The sequence below is a fragment of the Rana temporaria genome, chromosome 6 (genome assembly GCF_905171775.1).
Source record: "Rana temporaria chromosome 6, aRanTem1.1, whole genome shotgun sequence".
Taxonomy (NCBI): Eukaryota; Metazoa; Chordata; class Amphibia; order Anura; family Ranidae; genus Rana; species Rana temporaria.
Genome location: NC_053494.1, coordinates 122,883,130 through 122,910,098, shown reverse-complemented (window position 1 = coordinate 122,910,098; position 26,969 = coordinate 122,883,130). Strand labels below are relative to the sequence as shown.

The window sequence follows — 26,969 nt, the reverse complement described above, 5'->3', positions numbered from 1 at the left end:
CGCTATATAAAGTAAAATAAATAGCGTTTATTTTTCATGCTGCATTTCAAGGAAAAAAAGTGCAGGAGAACCCCCAAACCACCCCCCCCCCCCCCCCAACAGCAAAAAATCAATTGACAGGGGTTTTAACCCTTCCTAACTCTATCCAAAAAGGGTGATTATTTTGGTTTTCTGATGAGATGTTCTGGTCCTCTGCTCTGAAATCGGATGTGATCATTTATAAACAGTACAACTTACCGTGACTACACTGAAATTGTTAATATCATAATGAAGCTAACTTTATCCATATAGTTTACAGAGTTGTCAAACCCTTTAATTTGTTGTCAGACTGTTGCTGTTCTTTACCTCTAAAACCATTCTATCCTAGGTCAAAAGTAGCCAATCCGGCAGTGACTCCTATTCCATATGGTGGATTACTATCCTCTCTCAAAACAGTGAAAAAACCTGCCACAGCAAATGTATATAAAGCGAACAGTCATCTTCATACTCTGCAAGGATTCACATTAGTAAGAGATGACTAAATGTTTGGAATAGAATACAAAGACATACTGTGACTGATGTGTGCAGAGGGCAAACCTTATCTCTCTAACACAGGCAGCTTGAACAAATGGCAGCTATACCTATTACAGACATAGGGCCTACTTGCCATTGCATAATATGGATATAATTCTCCATTACAAAACTCATAGTGTAAAAATCATTTAGCTGTCATATGTCCACCTGGCTAAATATATGATGCACAGAGTTATCCATAGCCTGAAGTATAATTGTGTTTTATACCCTACTTAAAAAAATGTTGCAAAAAAAATAACTTAAAAATTGTGCATTGCAAAGAAGTTGCCTACCACCTGCAGAGCACATTTAAAGTGGTTGTAAAGGTTGAAGTTTTTTTTACCTTTGTGCATTCAATGCATGAAGGTAGAAAACCTTGTGTCTGCTGCTCCCCCCCACAGCCCCCTCTCCAGCGATGTGCACAAGAGCCTCGGCTGTCCCCCTCCTCATTGGCTGTCAATCACAGGAAGTGAGCCAATGAAGTGAGAGCAGGGGCTAGGCTGAGCCGTAGCTCTAAAGGTCTTATGGATGCATAGAGCAGGGCTCAGGAGTGCCCCCAGAGCAAGCCATTTGCTATGGGGGCACTGGTCATAGGGGACCCGAGAAGAAGAGGATTGGGGCTGCTGTGTGTAAAACCATTGCACAGAGCAGGTAAGTATGACGTTTGTTATTTTTAAAAAAAAAAAGCCTAACATTGAATACCACTTTAACTATATGCAATATACATGGAGCCCAGCTGAACTCAGACCATTAACCGCTTTAGCCCCTGACCATTATGCAGCTAAAGGACCAGGCCACTTTTTGCGATTCGGCACTGCGTCGCTTTAACTGACAATTGCACGGTCGTGCAACATGGCTCCCAAACCAAATTGGCATGCTTTTTTTTACCACAAATAGAGCTTTCTTTTGGTGGTATTTGATCACCTCTGCGGTTTTTATTTTTTGCACTATAAACAAAAATAGAGCGACAATTTTTAAAAAATTCTATATTTTTTAATTTTTGCTATAATAAATACCCCCCCCCCCCAAAAAATATATATATATATATATATATATATATATATATATATATATATATATATATATATATATATAAAAACATTTTTTCCTCAGTTTAGGCTGATACGTATTCTTCTACATATTTTTGGTAAAAAAATTGCAATAAGCGTTTATTGATCGGTTTGCGCAAAAGTTATAGCGTCTACAACATAGTTCTACAGGGATAGTTTTATAGCATTTTTACTAATACTTTATTTTTTTACTAGTAATGGCGGCCCACGGCTGGGAATCTTAAAGGAGACGCACAGGTATGTGAATATGCCCAGCCTTGCTGCTCTGCCGACGTATATCAGCGTGAGGCGGTCCTTAAGGTGGAGTTCCACCCGTTTTTTTTTTTTAGTCCTAAAAATCTAAAAATAATAATAAAAAAATCTATAATTTTTTTTTTATACTCACCTGAAACGGCGGTTGCTATGTGGAAGTAGCTCTTCTTCCACCAGGGTGGATCTTCTGGCTCGTCCTACATCGCTGTGTTTTCTTGTGAATGAGCCGCGCTGCCTTCTGGGAACTGTGTGTATCCCAGGAGGCAGCCGCCCATTCACAAAGCGCCATGCGAGTCGCGCATGCGCAGTAGGAAACCGTCAGTGAAGCCGTAAGCCTTCACTACCTGTTTCCCTTAGTAAGGATGGAGGCGCCAGGACCGAGCGATCGCCAGCACTACCATGAACCACACAATGCTCATTGTTTGCCGAGGACTCCTGTGAAAACACCCTTTATATATAACCCCTATATTTTAATTGAATTTTGTTTGTATTCAGGAGCCAATGGCAATTTTGCATTTGAAAAAAAATAATGTTCTAGTACATAATGATTTGTTATTCGATTCTAATAATAAATGAATACATTTTCAATGAAAGTGCCCTTATTGACCACTGAGACAGTATTGTTTAATAAGGAAATGACAGTTGCTGTAACTTGGAACCATGGAGTCAGAGAAAATAAGGTCCCAACAACAAAGTAGAAGCACAGAACAGACTCTTAGGCAGGACTTTTAAAGAGAGTTGATAGTCTTTAAAATTGTTATTATATTTTTAAGCTATATGTTCACTACCCCAATCTCTGCCACACGCATTTCCTTGCCCTCTGACACTGCACCAACGTGGACTCTCCAGCACTGCACGACGCTCACTTTCTTGCTTGCCACGACTCGCAGAACACCTGCCAGGTTTTTATTCCTGTTTGTCATATTACCGACTACTGCCTGGTAGGGAGATCCAGCCTCTCTATTTGTCATGGTGACCATTATTATCATAGGAAAAAGTAAAAGGAGACCTCAAAACAGAATATGAACAAAGGGCTAATATTTTGTCTAAGCCTACTTTTAACCTGCCTGGCGGTGTTCCCGAGTCTGACTCGGGGTTAGATTTTCCTGCTGCGAGCGGTAACCCCGAGTCAGACTCGGGCTTGCCTCGCTAGATCCACAGGCAAAGTTACTTACCTTGTCCCTGGATCCAGCGATGCCACCGCGCTGTGTGAGCGAGCAGGACCTCGCTCGATTCACACAGTGCCTCCGTGTGACGCCGATCTCCGTTCCCTGCGACGTTATGACGCACGGGGACGGAGAACGGCGCCAAATTCAAAAAAGTAAACAAACACTATACATACAGTATACTGTAATCTTATAGATTACAGTACTGTATGTAAAAAAAACACACCCCCCTTGTCCCTAGTGGTCTGTCCTGTGTCATGCATGTCATTTTATATAATAAAAACGTTTCTTTCTCCCTGAAAACTGTAGATTGTCCATAGCAACCAAAAGTGTCCCTTTATGTCAAAAATAGTTTTAGATCAGCTAAAAAACAGCGATAATAAATTATAATCACTTGCAGAATTGTGCGATAGCGATTTGTGGGGAAATTCGTCATAAAAAAAATAAAATAATGACAGCAACAATTCTGCAACTGAGCAAATTTCAGTGATTTTGATTTGATTACATTATTGAATAATTTTTATTATAATTATATTATTATTTGTTATAATTATTTATAATTATTTATTATATTATAATTTATAATTTTGTTTTTAAAAAAATGTCATACCCGGGATGCCTATTAGAAGCTTGTTTGGTCAGATTTAAGTGAGTTATTTCTAAAAATGACAGACCTACAATATAAAACGCCAAATTTCCTTGCAAATAATGGTACCGCTTTCAGCATGTTTTTTCTGAAAGAATCATACCGCCAGGGAGGTTAAGAAGACCTTCTTTAAAGTAGTCAGAAATTACTTAGCGATTTGAAACTGTTAAGACAATAAACACTTTGGTTAGGACTAGGAGTACGTAATGTACAGTAGCAAGCACTTTGTTACATATAATACAATGTATAGAGTGCGCGGCCACGTCACCGCGTATGTTTTCCGCGGGGATTTTGATCTGATGGTGTGTACAGCCCATCAGATCAAAATCCGGAGCAGAAATGTCCGCTGGAAACGGTCCGGCGGACAGTTTTCATTGGATATCCGCTCGTGTGTACAGGGCCTGAGAAGGAAAAGGGAGCATTGGGAGCTCTGTGCAGGGAGATGGAAGGATGTGCTAGTGCTCTGAAGAGGGAGAGGGGACACTGGTGCTTTGTGTAAGGAAAGGGGGTGCTGGTGCTCTGCAGAAAAAGAGGAAGGTACTGGCACTTTGCAGAGGGAGAGGGGGGTGCTGGCACTCTGTGAAGAGAGATGAAGGCACTGATGCTCTATGGAGAAAGAGAGGGTACTGGTGCACTGCAATGGAAGAGGAAGACACTAATGTTTTTGTGGAGGGTGAAGACACTGGAGCTCTGTATAGAACAAGGGAACACTGCTGTTCTGCAGAGGGAAACGGGGGCACTGACACTTTGAACAGGGAGAAGGGAGGGGTGCTGGTGCTCTGCTGAGAGAGAGGGGGCACTGATGCTTTGTGGAAGGACAGGGGTGCTGGTGCTCTGTGGATGGAGTGGGAGGTGCTGGTGCTTTGCAGAGGTAAAGGGGGTACGGTACTGGCACTCTGTGGAGGGGTTGGTGCTCTGCAAGAGAGGGACACTGATGCTCTGCGGCAGTAAAGGAGATGTACTAGTGCCCTGTGAAGGGGGAAAATTAATGTTCTGAGAAAGGAGAGGAGGTTGTTGCCACCCTGTTAAAGGAGAAGAAGGCAATGATGCTCTGTGGAGGGAGAGGGGACACTAGTGCTGTGTGGAGGAGGGGGGCCCTCATATTCTGAGGAGGGAGAGGGGACACTTGTGTTTTGAGGAGGGAGAGGGGACACTTGTGCTCTGTGAAGATGGGATAGAGAGCTAGAGAGCAACTGAGCATGTGCAGAGCAGGATGAGTCAGTGTATTACTTGATTCTAAACAGTGCAGCCACTCGTTTTTAATATTGTACATAGCAATACATGCAAAAGGGACCAGCCTAAAGTGATCTAGCAGGACCTAATTTTATGGATGTTTTACTTGAATGCATTCTATGAATTAAGGTAAAAAACCTTCTGTGCTGTGGGATTCCCCTAGACCCCACCCCTTATACTTACGTGAGTCCCTCATGATTCAGCGATGTGCATGAGAGCAGCACTGCCTCCCTCCTCACTGGTCAGATTGATAGCAGCAGGAGCCGTTGACGCAGACAGGGTGGCTTGGAAACAAGGCTGCACAAGTGCCCTCATAGAAAGCAGTTTTCTATGGAAGCGTTCACCAAAGGGGCAGAGCCTGGAGCACCGACAGGGACACCAGAAGAGGAGGATTGAGGCTGCTCTGTGCAAGACCATTGCACAGAGCCGGTAAGTATCACAAATGAAGCTTTAATGTTACTTTAAAGGGCCATAGAATGAGAATAGAGCTTTTACAAATAACTCAACTAGCAGAGCAGCCTGTTTACGTGAAAAGGATACAGCTGTGGCAGTCACCTCTTCCATGGCTTCCCAGCAGCGGTGATAACATTTCTCACTAATGGCTGGGAGAGGGACTGAGAAGCAGCAGTGTGCACACAGGCAGCACAGCATAGAGAAATTCTCCACAGGCACAGTGATCCTGAGCTTCCTGAGTATGGGAAGAGGAGGGCTCATCGCTGCAACTACTAAGTGCAAGTCAGGGCTTACCTGTCATAGGAGGGCAACCAGAAGTAACAGCGCTGCTGAGCTACTACTAACTCGTGTGAATAAGAGAGAGCAGGGAAATGAGCGCTGCAGTGTTTTGGTTGCGGGACACAGCTTGAATTGAACATTTTCTGCTACAGTCCCACAGGATCCGGGACAGTTGGAAGGCATGTCTATAGATATAGGGGCAGATCCACAGAGCGAGTACGCCGGCGTATCTACTGATACGCCTGCGTACTTTCAAATTACCCGCGTCGTATCGTTATTTTGAATCCTCAAAACAAGATACAACGGCATCTGGGTTAGATCCGACAGGCTTACGTCTTCGTATCTAAGATGCAATTCTTCGGCGTCCGCTGGGTGGCGTTCACGTCGTTTTCCGAATCGAGTATGCAAATTAGCTATTTCCGACGATCCACGAACGTACGAGCGGCCGGTGAATTCCTTTACGTCATCTCTAGTCGGCTTTTTTCGGCGTATAGTTAAAGCTTTTCGTATTTCGTGGCGTATAGTTAAACCTGCCATGTTAAGTATGGCCGTCGTTCCCGCGTTTATTTTGATTTTTTTTGCGTAAGTCGTCCGTGAATCGGGATGGATGTAATTCACGTCTATGTTAAAAAAATGACGTCCTTGCGACGTCATTTAGCACAATGAACGGCGAGAAATTTAGGTACGGCGCATACGCAGTTCATTCGGCGTGGGGACGCGCTTCATTTAAATGAAACACGCCCTCTAATCGCTGATTTGAATTGCGTGCCTTTACGCCGCCAGAGATAGACTACACCGCCGTAACTTACGGCGCAAAATTTGTATGGATTCGAACTAAAGCCGGGTAAGTTACGGCGGCGTAGCGTATCTCTGATACGCTGCGCGGGTGCAGATCTCTGTGGATCTGCCCCAAAGAGTCTCATCATTATTGCATAACAGACCCAATAACTGCAGCAGATTTGTAAATTGCATATCAGCAGTTTGCAAAGAGTTAGAGACCTGTCAAAACCACTTTATTACCTCAGTGATTTCTGTCTGAATGAGGCTAACAATCATAATCACATAAACACTTTAGCAATAGTTAATTAATAATTCACACAAAATGTATTAGCATGATTCCAGTAACCCACAAGAAAATAACAATTTTATCATCTAAAATACTCATATGGTGCACACAGGCCCATCAAATTATATATGATAATCAATATATAAATGACAAAACTAGCATTATTTCAACATACACTCATATTTTTAGGGGATAACTATAGAAGCAGGAAACGCAAAAATTATATAATGTTGTTAAATGAAACCTAAACTAGATACACAAACCAGGTGAAAAGGAAAGGAGGTAAAGAGCTTAAACATAAATGCCAGTGGGGAACTGGGAGTACGGTGAGATGCCAAGTAAAGAGTACAACTGGAACTAAGCATGGGCTATAGTACCATTTGATCAGAGGCAAAGTTTGGCAGCTCAAAATGTTCCCAATGCCATTTTTAAATGCTTAACCTTGTCTCCTGTTTACTCAGGTTTCATTCAGTGACAATCTTTATTTTTTTTTGTTTTGCTTTTCTTTTGAAGAATTCAAGTGTTACTAAGCCCAGGACCCTGCATTCATTCTATCTGGTCCCCCACAGTACACAGAACATGGACATGCAATTATTTTAGCAAATATAAACTGCTAAATACATTTTATCATCAGCAGTATACAGTATAGCAGCCTTGTGACTTGTATTAGTCTCTGCTTAAAGCTTGCAGGAGGAGTTTTCATTTTCACAATCCTCTGTCTGTACAGTGCTGATTGGCCCTGTGCTGATCGCATGCACTCTCCCAAGGAAAATAAAAATAGGAATACACACCAAACTGAGCATGTGCAGAATAGGTAAGTACATCAAGTTTTGCTTTACCGGGTTAGATAGATTAGGCTAATGCCCCGTACACACAATCGGAATTTCCGATGGAAAAAGTCTGACTGACTTTTTCCATCGGAAATTACGAACGTGTGTATGCCCCATCGGACTTTTTCCACCAGAAATTCCGAGGAATTCCATCTGAGTTTAGATAGAGAACATATTCTCTTTTATTCCGATGGAATTCCGTCAGAATTCCGATGTGATTTAGGCTGGTCAAAAGTCAGACTGTGTGTACGTGGCATTAGAATGTGGCACAGAGCAGGTTTAGCGTTAGTTAGATTTTGCCTGCACTTACACTTTAACCACCTTTCTACAGGAGAATTTTTTTAGCTTTTGTCCACCTGTTAAAATTATTATTGTTTGCTAGAAGTTACTTTAAACTCTCAAACAATTAAATATATTCTTAATGCAGAGGTCTGAAAAATACAATAGAGGCAATTTAAATTTTTTATGTTGCAAGACGTTTGCCCAACTGTTTATCCAATGCATATTTTCAGGAAAGAATGCACTAAAATACATTTTAGTGTAAGCAAACAATATAATACAATTTTTTTTGCAAAAATATAAATGGTGGTACTGAATCAAGTAAATAGATTCCAGACACGTCAAGTCTTAAATTTTGCACCCCTCTTGCACCCTGCAACACTTTAGAAGCCTTTGAAGGCTATCATTTTAAGAGCTATTCATGAATTATGAGCTGATCACAGAGGAATTTTTATCTCAATGCAGAGAATTCTGGCTCACAGCCACTTTAGGACAAACAGCAAAAAAATAAAAATAGAAAGAAAGAAAAAAATACAATTGGAATAACAAATATGTATTGGGGAGTGTATCAGTAGCATTGCCTATGTCCAGTGAGTATGAACCGACCCAGGAAACAGTAATCCCAAACCAGAAAGTCACAGACTGACCTTAATGAATATCAAAAGCTAGCGTATCATAAAATGATAAATAACAAAAAATATATATTATTAAATAGGTTTTAGCAGTTTGTCTGGAGTTCTACTTCTAATAGTCCTGTTACTACCTATGGGGCAGTGTTGTGGTTTATCTCCAGCATCAGCAGAGTTCAAAGAAAAGCAACATTTTGCACAGATCCATAATTGTTATTTTATACTTTTCATACTGTCATAAGATTGCAAAAAAATTGTCTGTACAGTAAATCTCTGCCACTGTATGTCAAACTCACATTATACATCACAGGGCTTTGAGCATTATTGCTGTCCCCAGGGTCCATAAACATTAACAGCTCACATTGAGACTATGGAGAGGGATGGGGGAGGCATGCTGCAGACACCTTCAGAATATCTGTAGGAAAGCAATAGCAATTGGACAAACAACTAACATGTCTGATCAGGTTTTGACAAGTCTCAGAACCCCACGGACATTACTGTGTTACCCAATGCCCAAAATTGTACTAGGTATAAGGTAGAGCTTGCTGGACTAGTAGTCGATCTCTAAGGCCCCGTACACACGACCAGTTTCCTCGGCAGAATTCAGCTTCCGACCGAGTTTCTGGCTGAATTCTGCCGAGAAACCCGGCCGTGTGTACACTTTCGGCCGAGGAAGCCGACGAGGAGCTCGGCGAGGAAATAGAGAACATGTTCTCTATTTCCTCGTTGTTCTATGGGAGCTCTCGGCCCGCCGAGCTCCTCGGCGGCTTCAGGGCTGAACTGGCCGAGGAACTCGATGTGTTTGGCACGTCGAGTTCCTCGGCCGTGTGTACGAGGCCTTAGAGTAAAGATCATTTCCTAAACAGCAACCATTTTTTTTTCTACTAAAGAAATTGTTTGAGAAAAGCATGTTCAAAAGTGGCAGATAATATCAGAAGGATTCTTTCAAGTACAGGAAATGTGAATGCGTATTGAGTACAGTCCTTCACTTATCTTGGAAAACGGAACACGCAATAAGGTTGTACACCTAACTGAAAATGGCTGAAAACCTCGAGCTCTGCAGATCGATTTTTCACATCTTTTGCTCATACAAATGATCTTTCTTAGATGAATTGATGTTTGACTCAGAGCACCCCTTTCTTCAGACTTTTATCTTATATCTTTGCACTATTTTTAAATTCTAGCTTTACCACTGTGTCTCTACAGTTGTATGAGCCCTTTGCCTTGTCACATGCATATATAAAAGCAACAAATTATCTTTTACCACAATAAAAGAAACAGACCCTGGAAAAAAATTTGTCATATTATTTATTAAATAGTTATTTAAAAAAATGTTTATACAAATTACATAACACAGTTTACATTGTATTTCTAATTCTTTACATAAAGAATCACAGTAAAGCTCTTAACTCCATTCATTCTGGCTCAGCCAGCAAATGGAATGATGTCATTTAACCCTTTTGCTACCAAAGGAGCATGCAATGCCAAGCCATTCCAAGGCCCCCTGAAAAGACTGGAGTGCAGCTGGAGACAAAATACTCAATGCAAATTTCACATTACAGCAAAAGTATTTACATAGATAAGGAAACATAAATAGACTGGGCAGGAGGGAGTAAGTTCTTATAGATAAATAATTTACGTTTAAAAAAAATAGCACAACAAAACAGGATTGACTGAACTGATTAAAATAGATGAAAAAAATATTTCTGTTTAAATGTATGTTGCTTTGTTTGATAGGCTGCCTCAGCTTTAAAGGCAGACCTACCTCTTCGGTATATAGTCATTGGTAAGAGTCATAGAATCATTTTTACAGTTGCTTGAAATATGAAATTTGCTGAGTATATTACACTGCTGTGCTAACATTAAACATAACCAAAATAATTACTTTATGGATACAAGACAGATCCTTCAATTTCCTAAACATTCATTATCGCCTGTACAGAATTATAGCTACAATATTGTAAGGACATAGGCCATGATAGAATACATGAACATCTGTTAGTCAGTTTTACCCGCTTGCTGGTTACATTTTGTAATAGGGATTTCCTTTATTGAATTGTCCACTTTGAGTGTAGCTTAAAGTAGTTATGATCGAGATTAAAAATGTGGGATTTGAGAAGGTGTGGATGTAATGAATTGCTTTTAATGCCTTGACCATGGAACAAAAACAGAATTGTCGAATATAGCGCTAACACTGTATTTAAACTTAGTTCTATTGTCATGTTTGACATTTGTTGAACATTTATGCTGCATTAGGATTCCATTTACCATGTTTGCTTCTGTTAAAGGGTCAGGATACAGAAAGTTATCAATGGAGAGTGGTGGGTTCAGGCTCTGGCTTATTATATGTCTTTGATATTCCAGCACGAAATCCTACCACCATGATTCCTGGCCCTCTTGTTGCAAGCTCTATAATATAAGTTAAATTAAATACTCAACAGGTAGAACAAAACCCATCGTATTGGTAACCACAGGTGCTTAGACCCAGAAACTCAAGAACAGAAATCTTGCCAATGGAGCTCAAAAGAGTTTTAAGAATAAGTGGTTTAACTCTCCAACATCTACCAAAGATTTGAAAGTCAGTTTTAAGTGAACTAACTCTAACATTAACAGCTTAAAATATATATTTTTTTAACAAATTTATATTTTAGAATACCGGACAGAAAGGTAACTATTCCTTAGTGAAATGTCTCATTCACTTTTATAAATAAAAAATAGTTCCAATTGCTAGTTATGACAGTGCGTATATTTTGCTTGTGCTGGGCATTTCATGCAAATCACCATCGTTTTTTTAAGTTGCATTTTCCAAAAAAAGTGACTACTGTGTCTATTCAGTATTGTCTTGGACATTGTGTCCTTATCCAAATACAAAATCCTTAACTGCTGAGAACAGCAATGACCTGTGAAAATATATTAAATGTTGCATTCTTCAGATTGTGGCATATACAATCACACACTGGACTTCAAGTACAATAGTAAAAGCTGAACTGAATTAGTTACAATTGTATTTGCAACTGCTAATTAAATACAAAAAACTATTTTGTTATGTTAAGGACAATTTTCAAATGACTAGAAATGAATTGTAACCTGTGATTTATATCTGTTGCATTGTAAGTATCCATCTTAAACACTAATAAAATAAATCATGATTTGTGATTATGGAGAAAAAACATCCTTACGGTCATAAAAAACTCCAGGAATACATTTTGGAAAGCATTATGAGAGATACGCAGGTTTTTCAGAGATACAAAATTTAAAAATCCCATTGTTTCCCTTAGATGGCCACTTCTAGTCCCACTGCTTTTTTTTTTATTTATAGTGTAATATGCACAGAAGTTTAAAGGGACATCTATCTCAATTCAGGTAAGCACAGGGGCTGGAAATGGTAATTCCAGGGTGCTGCTGCCCTAGCAGTGATGTGTCTACAGCGTGGTATCTAAGGAAGGCTAGCATTAAGGTAAGTGCAATTAACCACTTACCTCTTGCATTTCTTTCTGAAAATAATTCCTAAGGTTTTTCTTTAATGCAACTATTCTTTTTTTACCCCATTACAGACAGTTGTTATTTTTTCAATGCAACAGTTAACAAAAGGAAACAATTGATTGATAGTAGAATATTGAAAATCTTATTTGCGTTTGATAAACTAAGCCCACGGTGACTAGAGATAAACCATTTTTTTAATTATACATTAAGGGATGTCAGCCTTGGCCTGTAAAGGCTAGAAGGAGGATTTGAGCTAGCCATAGATATTGGCATGTGTGATCAATAGCTATAATTTCTATTTTCTACTACATTAATGGCAATGACATAAGTAGTGCCTGTGTCTGTCAACCTTTTTTCTTTATAGAGGCACTCAGTTGGTGTCTGTTAAGACTGTCCATACTAGTGCGTACTCGGCTGCCAACCAACTTCAAGTAATACATTTTTTTGGCAAATGTAGAGTTATCATGACATATGAGAAACGTAGGTGTTTCTAATTAGTAACAATTTCTTAGAGTCTTTCATTGAGTTTGTAATCTGTGTTAGAAACATGTAGGAAATCTGGCAACAAGAACAATTTCTTATATGAAGCCCATTTTATCTTTTTTTATATCTCCTTGTAGTTTATGGTGTTATCTTAACGTGTATGAAGGGAATAGCTATAACCAATTCTACAATCCAGTGTGCTTGACCACCAGCTGGATGGATCTGACTTTGCTTTGGCAACATGAACTACCCATTTAATATACTAGTTCTACAAACAAAGTCACAACCAAGTTGATTGAGAAGAATTTGACGTCCCATTAAAGACATGGCAACAAAGAAAATGTTCATTCTTCTGAACGTTCACGCTGTGTATCCAAGGCACTTAAGCAGGAAACAGGACTACGCTTAAATTAAAGTTTATGTAATTAGCTGCTCCTGAAAACGTAAACAAAGCCTGTTTTCCTTAACAAAAACACAGTGACAACAGCAACAACAAAAACTACTTATAGGCATAAGACACTAGTTTCTGCCATTTTGCCAGAACAGTCATGTATCGCTGAATAGACTGGGCACTACAATCAGTAAACAGAAATATACAACAAAACATCAAATTCAGAATACCTTTACATTGAGACTTATAGGCACCTAAATCATTTCCTAATAATGAAAAGTATTGCCCCTATTTCATTGCTGCTAAGTGCTGGCAAGGGTGTTCTGCTGAGTCACTACACAACTAAACATTCACAGACCTACACATAGGTTTGTGTTTTTTCATCAATCTAAAATTGCCTGTTGTGTAGTGTGGTATAGATAACATATTAGATTTCCTATGCTGAGGTTGAATATTGTTACCTCTATCATGATTTAATCTGCTAGTATTGATCAACATTCAGAAGATGCACGAAAATGCATTTGAAGTGAAATCTTGCTTAATATTAGTACTGATGTCACTTTACCACTGCATATATCAGCATATAATAAGCAAAAAATTAAGCTTATTATTGCCGATCTCGGTTCCCAGTATGCTGTTCTCTATCTGAGTGTGTGACTAAGGTGTAAAAGCAGAATGGTTTTCTAAAAATATGCACATTGCCCCTACTATTGTACCACAGCACATGATCTTACCATAAACCCCCTTCACTTGTATATCTGTAAGAACACTTATTTTTTCTCATCCAACTCTTTATTGAATGATGCATAGGCTTAAAAACTGTCCAGGGGGTTAAATTTAGAAGGTACAGTCAATCAAACCAGAGGCTTGTGTTATAATTCACCTGAAAGGATCCTGAATAAATCCCTCAATTATAACATATCCATTACCTACACAATGTGGAAAGGTGCATTATGTAGGCAATACTAAAATGTATATTAATGTACTAGCAACCTGTGGAATTGATCCAGAAGCTACAAGATTTTGACGCCTAGTACATTGACTGGATATATTTTCATTAATATCGGTTTAACTTGAGTAATGATAGCTTCTACCATTTCTAGGTGACATATACATTACCAGTTTGAATGGAACCATGTCGAATTCATAGCAAATGCAGTGTAGGGGTTAAACACAGTTTTCATAAGCTTCACTAGAAAACAATACATGAAATGTAACTACTCCCTACCCCTCCAAACATACAATACATAAAAGGTACAATCAAAGCCAGCTCTGAATATAAAACCCTTTAAAAATATGTCCATTGTTCTAGGCATTTGAAAATGTAAGCGACCACAAGAAGACGCAAGCAATCGCATTTCCATTAGAGACCTGGTTGTAGAAAATGGCTCTTGATCATGACTTATTTTAAGGCTGTTCTGCTCATGTTCAGATGCTGTTGTGCACCTCCTCACTTGGAGAGGGATCAGCATATTTCATCCCACCTAAAAGTGCAGTTATTTCCAAATATCCAAGTGGCGAAATTAACAGCGCTGAAATCAGAACTGATTCACATCACTCCTCAATGGAGCAATACTTTCTGCTGGGATATTTAAACCCATGAAAAAAATCATACATCATGAAAGTAAAACTGGGAGGCATTTGAGTTTTGGGAGGCATCAACGGAAAGGCTATTTTGTCCTTTCCTTTCAAGCAGTTTCCTTCAAACATTGTCTCTTCTCTAATTTGTTGTAAGAAATGTTCATTTCCATGTCTTTAAGAAAAAAGCAGCTGAAATAGCTAATTAAATTACCACCACATTTGATGGTGAGAGAAGATTTTCCAATTGGTAATGTCACCAAGTGTTCAGCATTAAAGTAAACAAGTCTATCACGCTTCAGAACAACACTTCTGTGGATTCATTTTCACTTTGTGCTTTATTCCATCATAGAGCTCGAAATTATAGTTCTCTAAGGTAGTTGAGCTACGAGAAGAGAGGCCTGTGTAAGAGCAAGTGCAGTACAGTAGAAGACCAGCACAGATAGCTCCAAGCAGAACTCCAAGGGAACTCATAGCAATGATAGTAACTAGAATTGGATCCAAAGTATAAAGCCAACTTTCTTCTTTGTCAGTCCTTGGAGTCACCACATTACTGGTGGGAAAAGCTGTATAGAACTCGTACTCATCTAAAGGGAATACAAATGTAAAATAATTAAGACTACTAGTACATGATGATAGAACAAGCCAAACTGTATATATGTTATAGCAAAGGTATCAATAAATATGTCACTTATCAGCAAAGAAATATTGTTTTAAAGGTAAATAGTAGAGATCAGCAACCTAATTTTGCTAAGTTGATTTCGCTTTTATTAAAATTTCATCAAAGTTCACCTAATTTATTACTCCAATGCAATTCACCAAAATGTCACAGATGGCAAAATATGCAAACTGACTTTGCTGACATTTTTGCTGAAATGCATTGAAGTCTGGGAGAGGGAACTGCAAAAAAAGGCTAAATCATTTTACTAACTTTCTCTGTTAAAGGAGTTGTAAAGAATTTTTTTTTCCCCCTAAAATTAATGTCTGCAAGGTAGACAGACAGAATAGTGTAATGATTCTGTTAAAAAACAAGTAAATACCTATTAAATTCCTTCATCTATATCACCTCCGGCATTCTAGTTTCTGTTCTCTCATTCAATTCCTGGTTTGCGGCGCTCGTTCATGTAAGAACTACATTTCCCAGTATGCATTGCGGCACGCCCAGTAATTCACACCTCCTTGAAGTCTCTAACACATAGAGAGCGTCCTGCCGCACAGATGTAGTTCCCAGGAGGGGGTGAGCACGTTACTGACCACCGCAGTAAAGCCTCCCATCACGGTGGTGAGTAACAATCAGACAAGCAGGAAGTGAACAGAACAGAGAAAAAATAGAGAAACTTCTGAGCAAAAACGAACAATGAGGAAGTGAAAAGAGGAATGTCTGCAGGTAAAGGAGGCTTATTATGAAAAAAAAAATTCCTTTACAACCCCTTTAATTCAGACTTATGTTTCACAGATGATTCAAACCATTTTGTTAGTTCTAATAATTGCTGGAACATATCTAATATTTACCACCACACGCCTAACTCAGGTATCTTAACGTATATATGAAGCCATTTTTTATTTTTTTGGATAGTGTAAAGAAGGTTTTTATTGATTTCTGTGTCCCTATAAGGAACTGAGAGGAAATCCAAAATGTTGAGCTGCCACAGAACTAGAACACAGTAGAAGTCTTCCAATAGTGACACTTATTTCTGTGACAACTGTCTAAAAGAGGACTAACCTCATTTTTAGAAATAGTTCTCACTTCCTGTTCTGTACACAGGGAAGGAAGTGGGGGGAAATCTCTAAGATGGGACACAGATGACAAAAACTGACAGAGGTTTTAACCATTCCTTACTGTACTCAAAGGACAGAGGATGATTGTAAAAGAACATGATAGGCTGTGTGGCTATAATTGCTGGGTTTGTTCCCAGAACTCATAAGAACTATGGAAGCAGCTTGAATAAACTGTGAAAAACAAGTCCAGCTGAATGTAACTAACTACCACTAGCTATACACATAACCTGGCTAAACAAGAACCTTCAAAGACATACACAACTGGATGGATGTTGATGATCAAATTTTAAAAATGTAGATCTTTAGCCTAAGATGAAGCGTGAATGAATGCATATGCTTTGTCTTTGTACATTTGCCATCAGATATAATAAAACAAAGTCTTACCAAGTTTTCCTCCATAGCGACGACCCTGATTATCAAAACCATTTTTTATCGCAGGTACATCCACTAAAAGAATTAAGAGAGAAATTGTTTTAATTATTTTTAAGCTCAGAGCTAAGCATCCAAACAATATTAGTCCAAAATACAATAGTGTTGTAGAATCACTGAATTATTCATGTTGACCAGTGCGTATAGATTTATATTTTGCCATTATTTGGACAAGCACAGCTAATAGCTTTTTAACTGTTGAAAACACAAGTTCATTATAGCCAGAAACTTTGTAGTCCCACTGCAGCTCCAAATGCATCACTGGCCCAGCCCTATTTCAAAATACAAATATGCTTCTAGTTATTCCTTGCTTTATGTAAAACCATTTTATTAATTCCATGTCTTTTTGAGTCTTGAGGAATGAAAGCTTGGCATAGTATAAGTAAACAAACTGAAAAATATTCTAGGGAAAGAGGATGAGATAATATGCATGTGTAAAGTTCAGGATAGTCATAATTGTTTGTATACTAAAGATGTTGTTCCGTAAGTTAGAATAGCATACATCTTAAAAATGTAAATAAAAAATTGGAACAAACGTAAGACCATGCTCTGTCCAGATCCCAGACTCTTATTACAACTTTTCAAAAAAAAACTTCTCCCCCAAATGTATACACACACCATTCTGGTAGTGCTGGATCTTTTAAGCTGGATATTTTTATATTCCTATGTTATTTATATCGGATAAGTACTATTTATTTTGACATGTAGAGAGTGAGGCCCCGTACACACGACCAGTTTCCTCGGCAGAATTCAGCTTCCGACCGAGTTTCTGGCTGAATTCTGCCGAGGAAACTGGTCGTGTGTACACTTTCGGCCGAGGAAGCCGACGAGGAGCTCGACGAGGAAATAGAGAACATGTTCTCTATTTCCTCGTTGTTCTATGGGAGCTCTCGGCCCGCCGAGCTCCTCGGCGGCTTCAGTGCTGAACTGGCCGAGGAACTCGATGTGTTTGGCACGTCGAGTTCCTCGGCCGTGTGTACGAGGACTGACACTTCTAAACAGATACAGCACCGGTTCACACAGGTCCGTAATGTGGCTGGTTTAGGTATAAGGGCCAGTTGACATCAGAATGCGGTGAGGATGAAATGCACCACACTTGCAATCTGCAGAGAATGTCAGTGTTAACTTAACAACACCCCAAATGCAGGTTGTAAACACAGTGGGGGTTATTTACGAAAGGCAAATACACTTTGCACTACAAGTGCAAACTACAAGTGCAAAGTGCACTTGGAAGTGCAGTCGTTGTAAATCTGAGGGGTAGATCTGAAATGAGTGGAAGCTCTGCTGATTTTATTATCCAATCATGTGCAAGCTAAAATGCTGTTTTTTTTATTTTCCTTGCATGTCTCCATCGGATCTACAGCGACTGCACTTTCAAGTGCACTTTCAGTGCAATTTCAAGTGCACTTTGCATGCATGCACTACTTGGTGCAGTCTGGCACAGTTTTTATCTCTTTCAAATGAATCAGCTGAAATTGCACTGCTCCCAAATTGCACGTGAATCACACAGGAACGCACAGAACTTTCCTGTTCGACTCAAGGTGAGAACAAGCCCTAAATGCAGTTCTTTGGACCACACGGGGGGTAGTTTCAAGGAAAGGTATTAACTATTAGAGAAAAAACTGTGCTTTCTGTGGGTTACTTAACCTGCAAAAATTGTTAATGCTGCATATCATCCACAATGATTGTTTGAGGACTGTTTGTGTGCATTGTGGTCATTCTTTGAAAAACTGATATTTTGAGAATGTTATTAAATATTCCAAAGACGGTTTTCCATTACCCCAATAAGAGACCCTATGTAATGTCATATATAATACAGATGTATTTTACTGGAATGAGTCAACCAATGATAGGTCAAGGAAATTCAATTTCTTATCCTCATTGTTTTAAGTGAATACAAGTTCACTTGGCTGAAAAAGTAACATCTTTAGTAAATCAACATATCTAAATCCAAAGGCCCCTTTCACACGGGGCGGATCAGTAATGATCCGCCCCGTGAACCTCCGCTTGCTCAGCGGGGATCGCTCCGTTGATCCCCGCTGAGCCGGCGGATGACAGGGCGGTCCCTGTCTTTTCTCCGCTCTCCCCTATGGGGGAATCGGATGAACACGGACCGTCTGTCCGTGTTCACCCGATCTGATCCGCCAGACGGATGGAAAAGTAGGTTTTTCCTCTGTCACACTCTGGTCGGATGTCAGCGAGCATGTCACCGCTGACATCCGCGGCTCCATAGAGGAGCACGGAGCGCCCGTTCAGGTCCGCCTAAAAAACTGGTAGGCGGACCTGAACGGACTGCCCGTGTGAAAGAGCCCAACAGGTTTTTTTCTGAATTATTTGTAGTTTACATAAAACCCTTGTAGAGTATTTTTGGTTGTTTTTTGCACACTGCATCCCGCTTGGTATTTCGCCGCTCACTGTATGTTCTAAAGATGGAACAAGAAGTGAAAGATTTTTTTTTTTTTAAATAGGAAATCCCCTTTAGACAGTTGTGACAGCTACAGGTGTCCCCATTGTAGAGTTTACCCTCATGTTCTAATCTGGGGACAAGTAAAGTTTGGTTTTATTACTTTCATTACTTTTTGTGCTGGTTACAATAGCCACCTGGACAAATAGAGGAGGTGAATCTCTGTAGAAGGGACATGAACAGCAACACTATAAAGCTGACAAGTGATCTAACTGTTCCTAACTGCTAAAGAGCGGATACATTTCATATATGTTCTTAAAATGAAGAGTGTACCTCTAATGCTAAAGCGATATTGATTTTACTATATACCGTCTTTATCGGCGTATAACACACACTTTTCCCCCCTGAAAATAGGGGGAAAATCACGGGTGTGTTTTATACGCCAATAGTGTACCTTGGACTCGGAGGGGAGTGAGCACCGCCAGAATTCACTGAGCCGTCATCTCCTGTTTACTCGGCTCTCACTCGGCTCTAACGTCACACACAGTTCCGCTTCCGCCACCGGCATTGGTGTTCTATTAATCACAGGAGCTGGTCCAATGACGATGGTGGAGGCGGGACTGTGTATGTGACTGCCGACGCGACTGAGAGCCAAGTGAACAGAAGATGACGGCTCAGTGATTCCCTCACTGCACAAGAGATGGTGAGGCTGCAAATGGGCACATAGACTGCATTTAGGCTGAAGATGGGGGCATAGGCTGCATTTAGGCTGGAGATGGGCACATAGGCTGCATTTAGGCTGGAGATGGGCACATAGGCTGCATTTAGGCTGAAGATGGGTGCATAGACTGCATTTAGGCTGCATTTAAGCTGAAGATGGGTGCATAGGCTGCATTTAGGCTGGAGATAGGCACATAAGCTGCATTTAGGCTGTAGATGGGCACAGATTAGGCTGCAGATGGACACTGACCATAAAATAAAATAAATATTTTTTTTCCTGAAACTTCCCTCTTAAATTGGGGTGCGTGTTATACGCCGGCTTGTGTTTTACGCCGATAAATACGATAATACCCTGTTGCATTAAAGAAATGGAATGATGGTTTGGGCGTTCTGACTATGGAACAAATCAACACATTCACGTCACTTCTACTTTTACAATGTTGTATCAGATGAGGGTTGGTTCAAGTTTAATGATTTGTTCTTCCCCTGTTATTGGTTAGTCAGTGATGTCTGCAAAGAATGTACAGCACCAATAAACATACCATTATTTTCTGATCCAACCAACCTTAATCATCTAAATTTGTTTTTGTATTATAATCAATTTTTGTATGAAATCAACTTAATCTAATTGTGCAATGCTGCTTAGTCACACCAGTGTGCAACTGTGTTGCTTATATTTTCTCCTTGGGGAAATGGAAAATGATGTTCCATTTTGCAGATTACTCCAGAGAGACAATCTTCATTAAAAACACATTCAGGGCAATTTAGCACTTTACTAAAATCCTGTAAGAGCAACCATTGTTGTCTCAGGTGACAGAGTGATTCAAACTTCAGAAAGACAACAAAAAGACGACACCCTATGAAATATTAGATGGTGGAGGAACAAAACTGTAAATTTGGTTAAGTGCTTGAGAGCCTGCATCATTTCTCTACAAAATTTCAAAGGTAAGTAAAGACAAATAGATGTTTGTACAAAAATACCATCCTTTAATTACATTCCACACAGCACATGATCAAATAAGTTTCAAATTTCTATAAGTTTTTTTTTTTTCGTTCATTCACAGGCAGAGGACAAAGCAAGAGATGCAGCGTAATAAGGAGAGAATGGCTGGATATCATTTTTAACAATAGCGACTAATCCAATGTTTTCAGAGAAAATAACATTATACAAAGTATCAATAAAGGGCAGCATTCTCCATGCTCAAATCTTTGCAAATAAGTAAAATATCAAAAACCTAAGAAAGAGCTTTATTTTTAAAGGCTTATATCTTTAAGGAGAGTATATATAATCACTTTAAAATGAATTTGAAAAAAATAAATAAAAAATCAAAGCTCTTCTATACGTGAAAGAGCAATGATAGAACAAAGGCAGAAACAGTGATGATCCTATGGTAGTGAATAATAAGGTACACATGCCAACTATACATATTAGAGTATGTCACCAGTGAGCAGAACTAACAAAGTTCAACCTACTGGTCACTTGATATCAATAAAGTTGCATGCTGAAAAAATGGTATGCTGTGGTATTCCCACTGCATAGGTATAGGTGACAGGTGCACCTAAGACCACCCCCACATCATGGCTTCATAAGGAATAGGATTTGGTAATATAGACAAAGGCAACAGCAACAGTCACCTGAGGTTGTGTGTGTTAATAGATCATATATAAATTTTCTCTGTGTACACAAATATAATTTAACATGCACCTTCATTTTAAAGTGATTACTCCTTCAGTAAAAAACATCTTCCCATAATGTTAAAATGTAACAATAGCAATCATTTCTTTTTTCTATTGAGACAAGCGAAAAACATAAAAAAAACCTGCACTGAATGGAATACAAAGATCAAACTGTGTCTTTTGTATTCTCATTGTCAATATCTATGTATTAAACATTTTTTTTTAAAGCAACCCCAGACATCAACAGGACAGAACAGACGGAAAGTAAAATCTTTTACATTGATCAAAAGAAAAAAAAGTAAACATACATATAACAGACTTTTGTACTGTGTTTTTTAACACTTCCAGCTGCAATATTTGTATCTAAAGTGGTAGCCTAGATGTGTGTGTGTTGGCTTAAGGAAGAAAAACAGATTAATGAGGAACAAATTCCAAAAGATAGAAAACTGGGGGCCAAAAGGTGCCTTGCTTTTTCTTCTTTTTTTTTTATTTTTTATCACATGCAAGAGCTATTTCTTTTTCTATATATGTACTATTTTTCCTTTGAGTTTTCAGAGTCAAACAGTAAATGCTATTTACAATCATAGAACTTTTGTTCTAAGCATGTGGTAACAGATGGTAAGCCTCAGATACTGCTGTTAGATTAAACAGACGAGAGAAAAGTAACAGTGTAATTACCAATTACGGTGCAATGGACAGAGGGGTGCTGTCTGACACTCTTATGCTATAAGACTGATGTGATTTTTAAAAGACTTGGTATAAATTTCCTCCTGTGATTGAGCTGTATGAAAAGTCTACGTACAAAAATCCAGTTTCATAAAGAAGATTTTTTTTTTTTCATGAACCATTTTTTAAAAGGCCTTATAATGTTTTGTGCAGCGAATTGGCATGATAGTGGACTAAGCAGAGCCAAACAATTCAATGTCAAAACAGAGAACCCTGAATAATAATTTATATCTACAGTATGTACTTATTAAACAGTGTGCTTCCATGTACTTGTTGGAAGCAGCATGTTTGCTTTGTAGGTAAAAAAAACAATATTCACAAACAAAACAACATACAGGATGGGTTACAAACAGCATACGTGAGGTTGCCTTAAAACAGATATGCAATAAGTTAATTTGAAATAACTCTATAGAAAAGGTGGAGAATAATTATGCTGACCATACATGGGCTAAAGATCATTGTGTTTCTTATAAAAATCTTTACATATAATTAATAGCAAAGGCTTAAAATAAAGGTTCCCCTATTAAATAGGGTCTTTGTTCAGTATGCAGGCCTCCTGGGTGGTATGTGGACTTGGCAGTGCAACCAATTGCTTTCTCTGCCAAGCCCTTGCTAGACCCATCCAGTAGGGTCGATTTACTAAAACAGGAGAGTGCAAAATCTGGCGCAGCTCTGCATAGAAACCAATCAGCGCCCAGGTTTTATTGTCAAAAGCGTAATTAAACAAGCTAGAAGCTAATTGGTTTCTATGCACAGCTGCACCAGATTTTTCCTTCTCCAGTTTTAGTAAATCAACCCCAGTGCACCTATGACAAGCTAAATACAATTTTCCAGTTGCACATTACACAGCATTGGACTCCACAGGTGAGAGCTAAAGGTGTAGAGATTCTACTAGGACAATTAAGGTCTGTAAGGGACAATGCATGAAGTCCCTATTTAGGAAAGTCCACATGTGACTTTAAGTTGGAAGGACAACATTACTCTCTCAGTTTGTAGTCGTAGACCATTTTTAAGTATATAAAACGTATTAGAACTTCTGAAGATCTGCCTATGTTTGGCCAGCATAAATCTGATAAATCATTTGTATAGTTTTCCCAGATCACTGCCTCAATTGCTTTGCAGTACACTTTCTGATAGTACAAACTATAACAACTTCTAGGCACATACGCATGTGCAGATTACAGCACAGAAGAAAAAAAAAAAATCAGCAGTAATGCCATATGGACAAAACCATTCTAATACAAAACGGCTCAAAATTATACACATCAGTGTACTGTATACTAGCATTTCTGTGAGAAATACATTCAAACACCCAAATAACAGCATGGATACAAAAAAATATACAATTCTATGTCACTTTAGCATATAAGGCCACCCATTTGCTACCTAAAAAATATGTAAAACTGATTGTTCTTAAGCTCCACTAACACTGAAACGTCAAATGTGTGAGCCACAACTGTTATGTACATTGTGTTAAAGAGAAATATAACTAGCACCAGTGCATTTGTCTGTTTGTCTACTTCTTATTGTATTGTGTTAGAATGGACCAGAAAAATTATTAGGTAATAATTTCCCAATGCATATGCTTTATATATTAATCAGGATTGAGGCTATATGTTAGTATAATGAGGAGATTTTTGGCTCAGGTAAACATAAACAAGGTAAACAGAGAGCATTCTGTGGCATGGGCAAAAGGAAATAATTCACATGAACATATCAGGGATGTTATTCCGCTCCTATCGCTGGCTTCCTGTGCGCACTGCTAAATTCAAATGAGCATATTGTCTTAAAGTTCAGCAGCTGGTATGTAATATCTCAAAATGTCTGCAAATGTATGAGACTATTTGTAAATTTCCAGAATTATGGCTCAATTTGGCAAAATTAAAGTGGGAGTAAACTTCCATTTCTGACTTTTACCTATAGGAAAGCCCATAATAAGGCTTACCTATAGGTAGTGTAAATATCTCCTAACCGTTCACCGTTTAGGAGATATTTACTGTATATGCAGTCGGTGATATCACCGTTGCATGCGCTCTGAAGGAACAGCCACCCGGGCAGTCCTTCAGAGTCCTGTGCCATAAATGCTGGCTCCTGCACGCAATGCGAGCGGGAGTGACACCATTGCGGTTCCTGCCAGTCACACAGTTGTAGTCTGTGAACCCAGAAGGAAGACCGGTACTAGCACATTATGACATTACCTTCCAGGGTACTGACCCTTCAGTTTACTACCGCTTTAATTTCAGGGTCCCTATATTGTGATATAAGGCATTTATACTTTTGGGATGTTTTGACCTAAATGGTTCTTTCAGGGATTTCCTTTTTGTCAAAAGTTTATCTTTCTATGACCAGCTGCTATATTTTTCCAGTGCTAGGTATCCAAAACATAAAGATTTGTATTCCATATCAAGAATTCTGGAAGCTGGTGAAACTGAAGAGGCTGAAGACCACTAATCAAGTTGCCATGGCAGTGTAATTTTATTTTACAAGTGATAGTATAAGGTCTATTTAATTATGGTCTTAAAGCAGAACTTCACCCAAAAGGGGAAGTTCCACTCTTCCTCCTCCTTCCCCACTCCTCTGCCACATTTGGATACATTTTTTGGGGGGAGGGGGAACCTAGTTTTCACAGGTACCTGATCCTTCTTCTGCCCAGGCAATCTAAGTGGAAGTTCCCCCCTCCCTGCCCTCAACTTTCTGGAACACATGACAGGTCCCAGAGCGCAGCAGGATTATTCACAAAGACAGCGTGGCTTGCGCATGTGCAGTGGGCAGCCAGCTGTGAACCTGCAAGCAGTCACAGATGGTTGCCCACAGCTAGAATACCAATGCCAGGGACCCGAAGACTGGTAAAGAATCAGTCCAGGTGAAGATGGTGCTGGATGCTTGGACAAGTCTCTTTGAAAAGTCAGCAGCTACAGTTTTTGAAGCTGCTTACCTTTATATTTGGCACATGTGACTGAAGCCCATTTTTAATTTTAGATATGTAAGGTAAGTATATCTGGCACTTCATTGATGAAACCCATCCACAAGGATTTCAAGAACTCTCACCACAGCCAAGAAAAACTCCACTTATTTTTCATTTGTTATTCCTTTTTTACTGATGGTAAAATACAGAAAATATTTACATTCTGTGAATGCTTACCATCAGTGAAAAAAAGAAAATGAATGCTATAAAGAATAGCACCACTATTCCCTATGAGCACACAATTTTTAACACTGTAAGTAATCTCTTTCTACTAAGTTCACCTCTATTGAATAGAACATTTCCCCTTTCCTGCTGCTACACTGGCTTAGGCCTCATACACACGACCGAGTTTCTCGGCAAAAACCAGCAAGAAACTTGCTGGGAGATATTTTTCTGCAGAGGAAACCGGTCGTGTGTACATTTTCGTTGAGGAAACTGTCGAGAAACTCGACGAGCCAAAAAGAAAGCATGTTCTCTATTTCCAGGAATGGAGAAAATTGGCTTGTCGAGTTCCTCGACGGCTTCACAAGGAACTCGACGAGCAAAACGATGTGTTTCGCCCGTCGAGTTTCTCGGTCGTGTGTACGAGGCCTTAGATTTTTGTGAATATGTTTAAATTAGCCTTTTCACTTTTCTTATTAATGACAGAGGAAAAGTATGATCAGGAAAAGGCCACTGCTTTGTCTCTGCCATCTATAGACATGTGCATACAGTGCCTAATGGTAAGGTCTTAAAGAAATGTATTAACAAGTACCTGTCAGTTACTTACACTGTTAGTGACCATAGCATGGACTAACTATGGTTATCTCTTCTGTAAGCTCAATATTATTTAGCCTCATATAATGATTGATAATATTGACGTGGGCAAGTATGGGTTAAATATAACAAGCAGTAGGTTAGCCAAGTGAATTACTGGGCTATAAAAGCCCAATTTCCCAATATGTACTGTTGTGCATTCCTTTGCTTGGTGTATTATTTTGAATGTTACAAGCCTCTGTATAGTAATTTTAATGCCTTGTTAATTCAATGGATATATTGCTGCAAAGTGACATCTGCACTGATGCATGTCTTGTATATTGAAAAATTCTATTTCTTGACAAGAATCTCATTAATCAGAGTCATGTAAAACATAGTCATGACTAGATAAGGCAGCAAAAATAATACATAAAAATAATATACACAGCTTTTTGATTTTTAACAAAACACTGGTTAATTCACAGACTGAGCAACGACTGCCAACACAAGATGGCTAAGAGGGCATAAAGCAGAAGCTTAGTAGAGGAGGAGAAGAAGCCATTGAGATGCAATCTCACCACAAATGAATGTGATGATAAGTGTGAGGTCGCTCTTCCTCTGACTCTACCTGGTCATTAACAATGGTAACTCTCTGAACAATGATATGTATTTCAGACCTTGTGAGATCTTTTAATGATGGTACTTTCCAGAGCTTTTAGCAACCATATAGATTTGAGTCAGGCCATAAAAGCAAACCAGTGGCTATATAGGCAACCTAAATATTTTTCATACAGTAGTTTTTTTTACAAATCAACCCACTGTGCTTTACTGATCTGTCGCATGCCCCTGGTCCACTCAGTGATAAAGGCTGAGGACACTTTTTTAACAATTTGGAGCACAACATTAACCTAACTTGTTGAAAAATGGCTTATACCACACTGAAATCCATTAGGTTGATTTACTAATGCCAGCCATACATGGAGCAGATTTATTTTCTGGCTTTAAGGAGAAGAGATTTTTCACTTGTTTACTTTGCAAAATGGATAATCACTTAGCTTAGTGTATAAGGTGAAATTATGAATACTTTAAATACCCAATCACATGCAATAAAATGCTTGTGCATGTTTGGATAACTATAGTCAAC

At 39.0% G+C, this 26,969-nt stretch overlaps 1 protein-coding gene across 2 annotated transcripts in view; it reads right to left on the bottom strand.

Moving 5' to 3' along the window:
* Nucleotides 1-9,745: 9,745 nt before the first annotated feature.
* NRP2 (neuropilin 2) overlaps nt 9,746-26,969 on the bottom strand; it is a 181,308-nt gene continuing 164,084 nt past the window's right edge. For both annotated transcript variants that reach the window (XM_040357293.1, XM_040357292.1), the window contains exons 16-17: nt 16,554-16,616; nt 9,746-14,977 (exon numbers count right to left, since the gene is read on the bottom strand). In XM_040357293.1, coding sequence (XP_040213227.1) covers nt 14,682-14,977; nt 16,554-16,616 — 359 coding nt within the window. In that variant the 3' untranslated portion in view covers nt 9,746-14,681. The remainder of the gene's footprint in view (nt 14,978-16,553; nt 16,617-26,969) is intronic.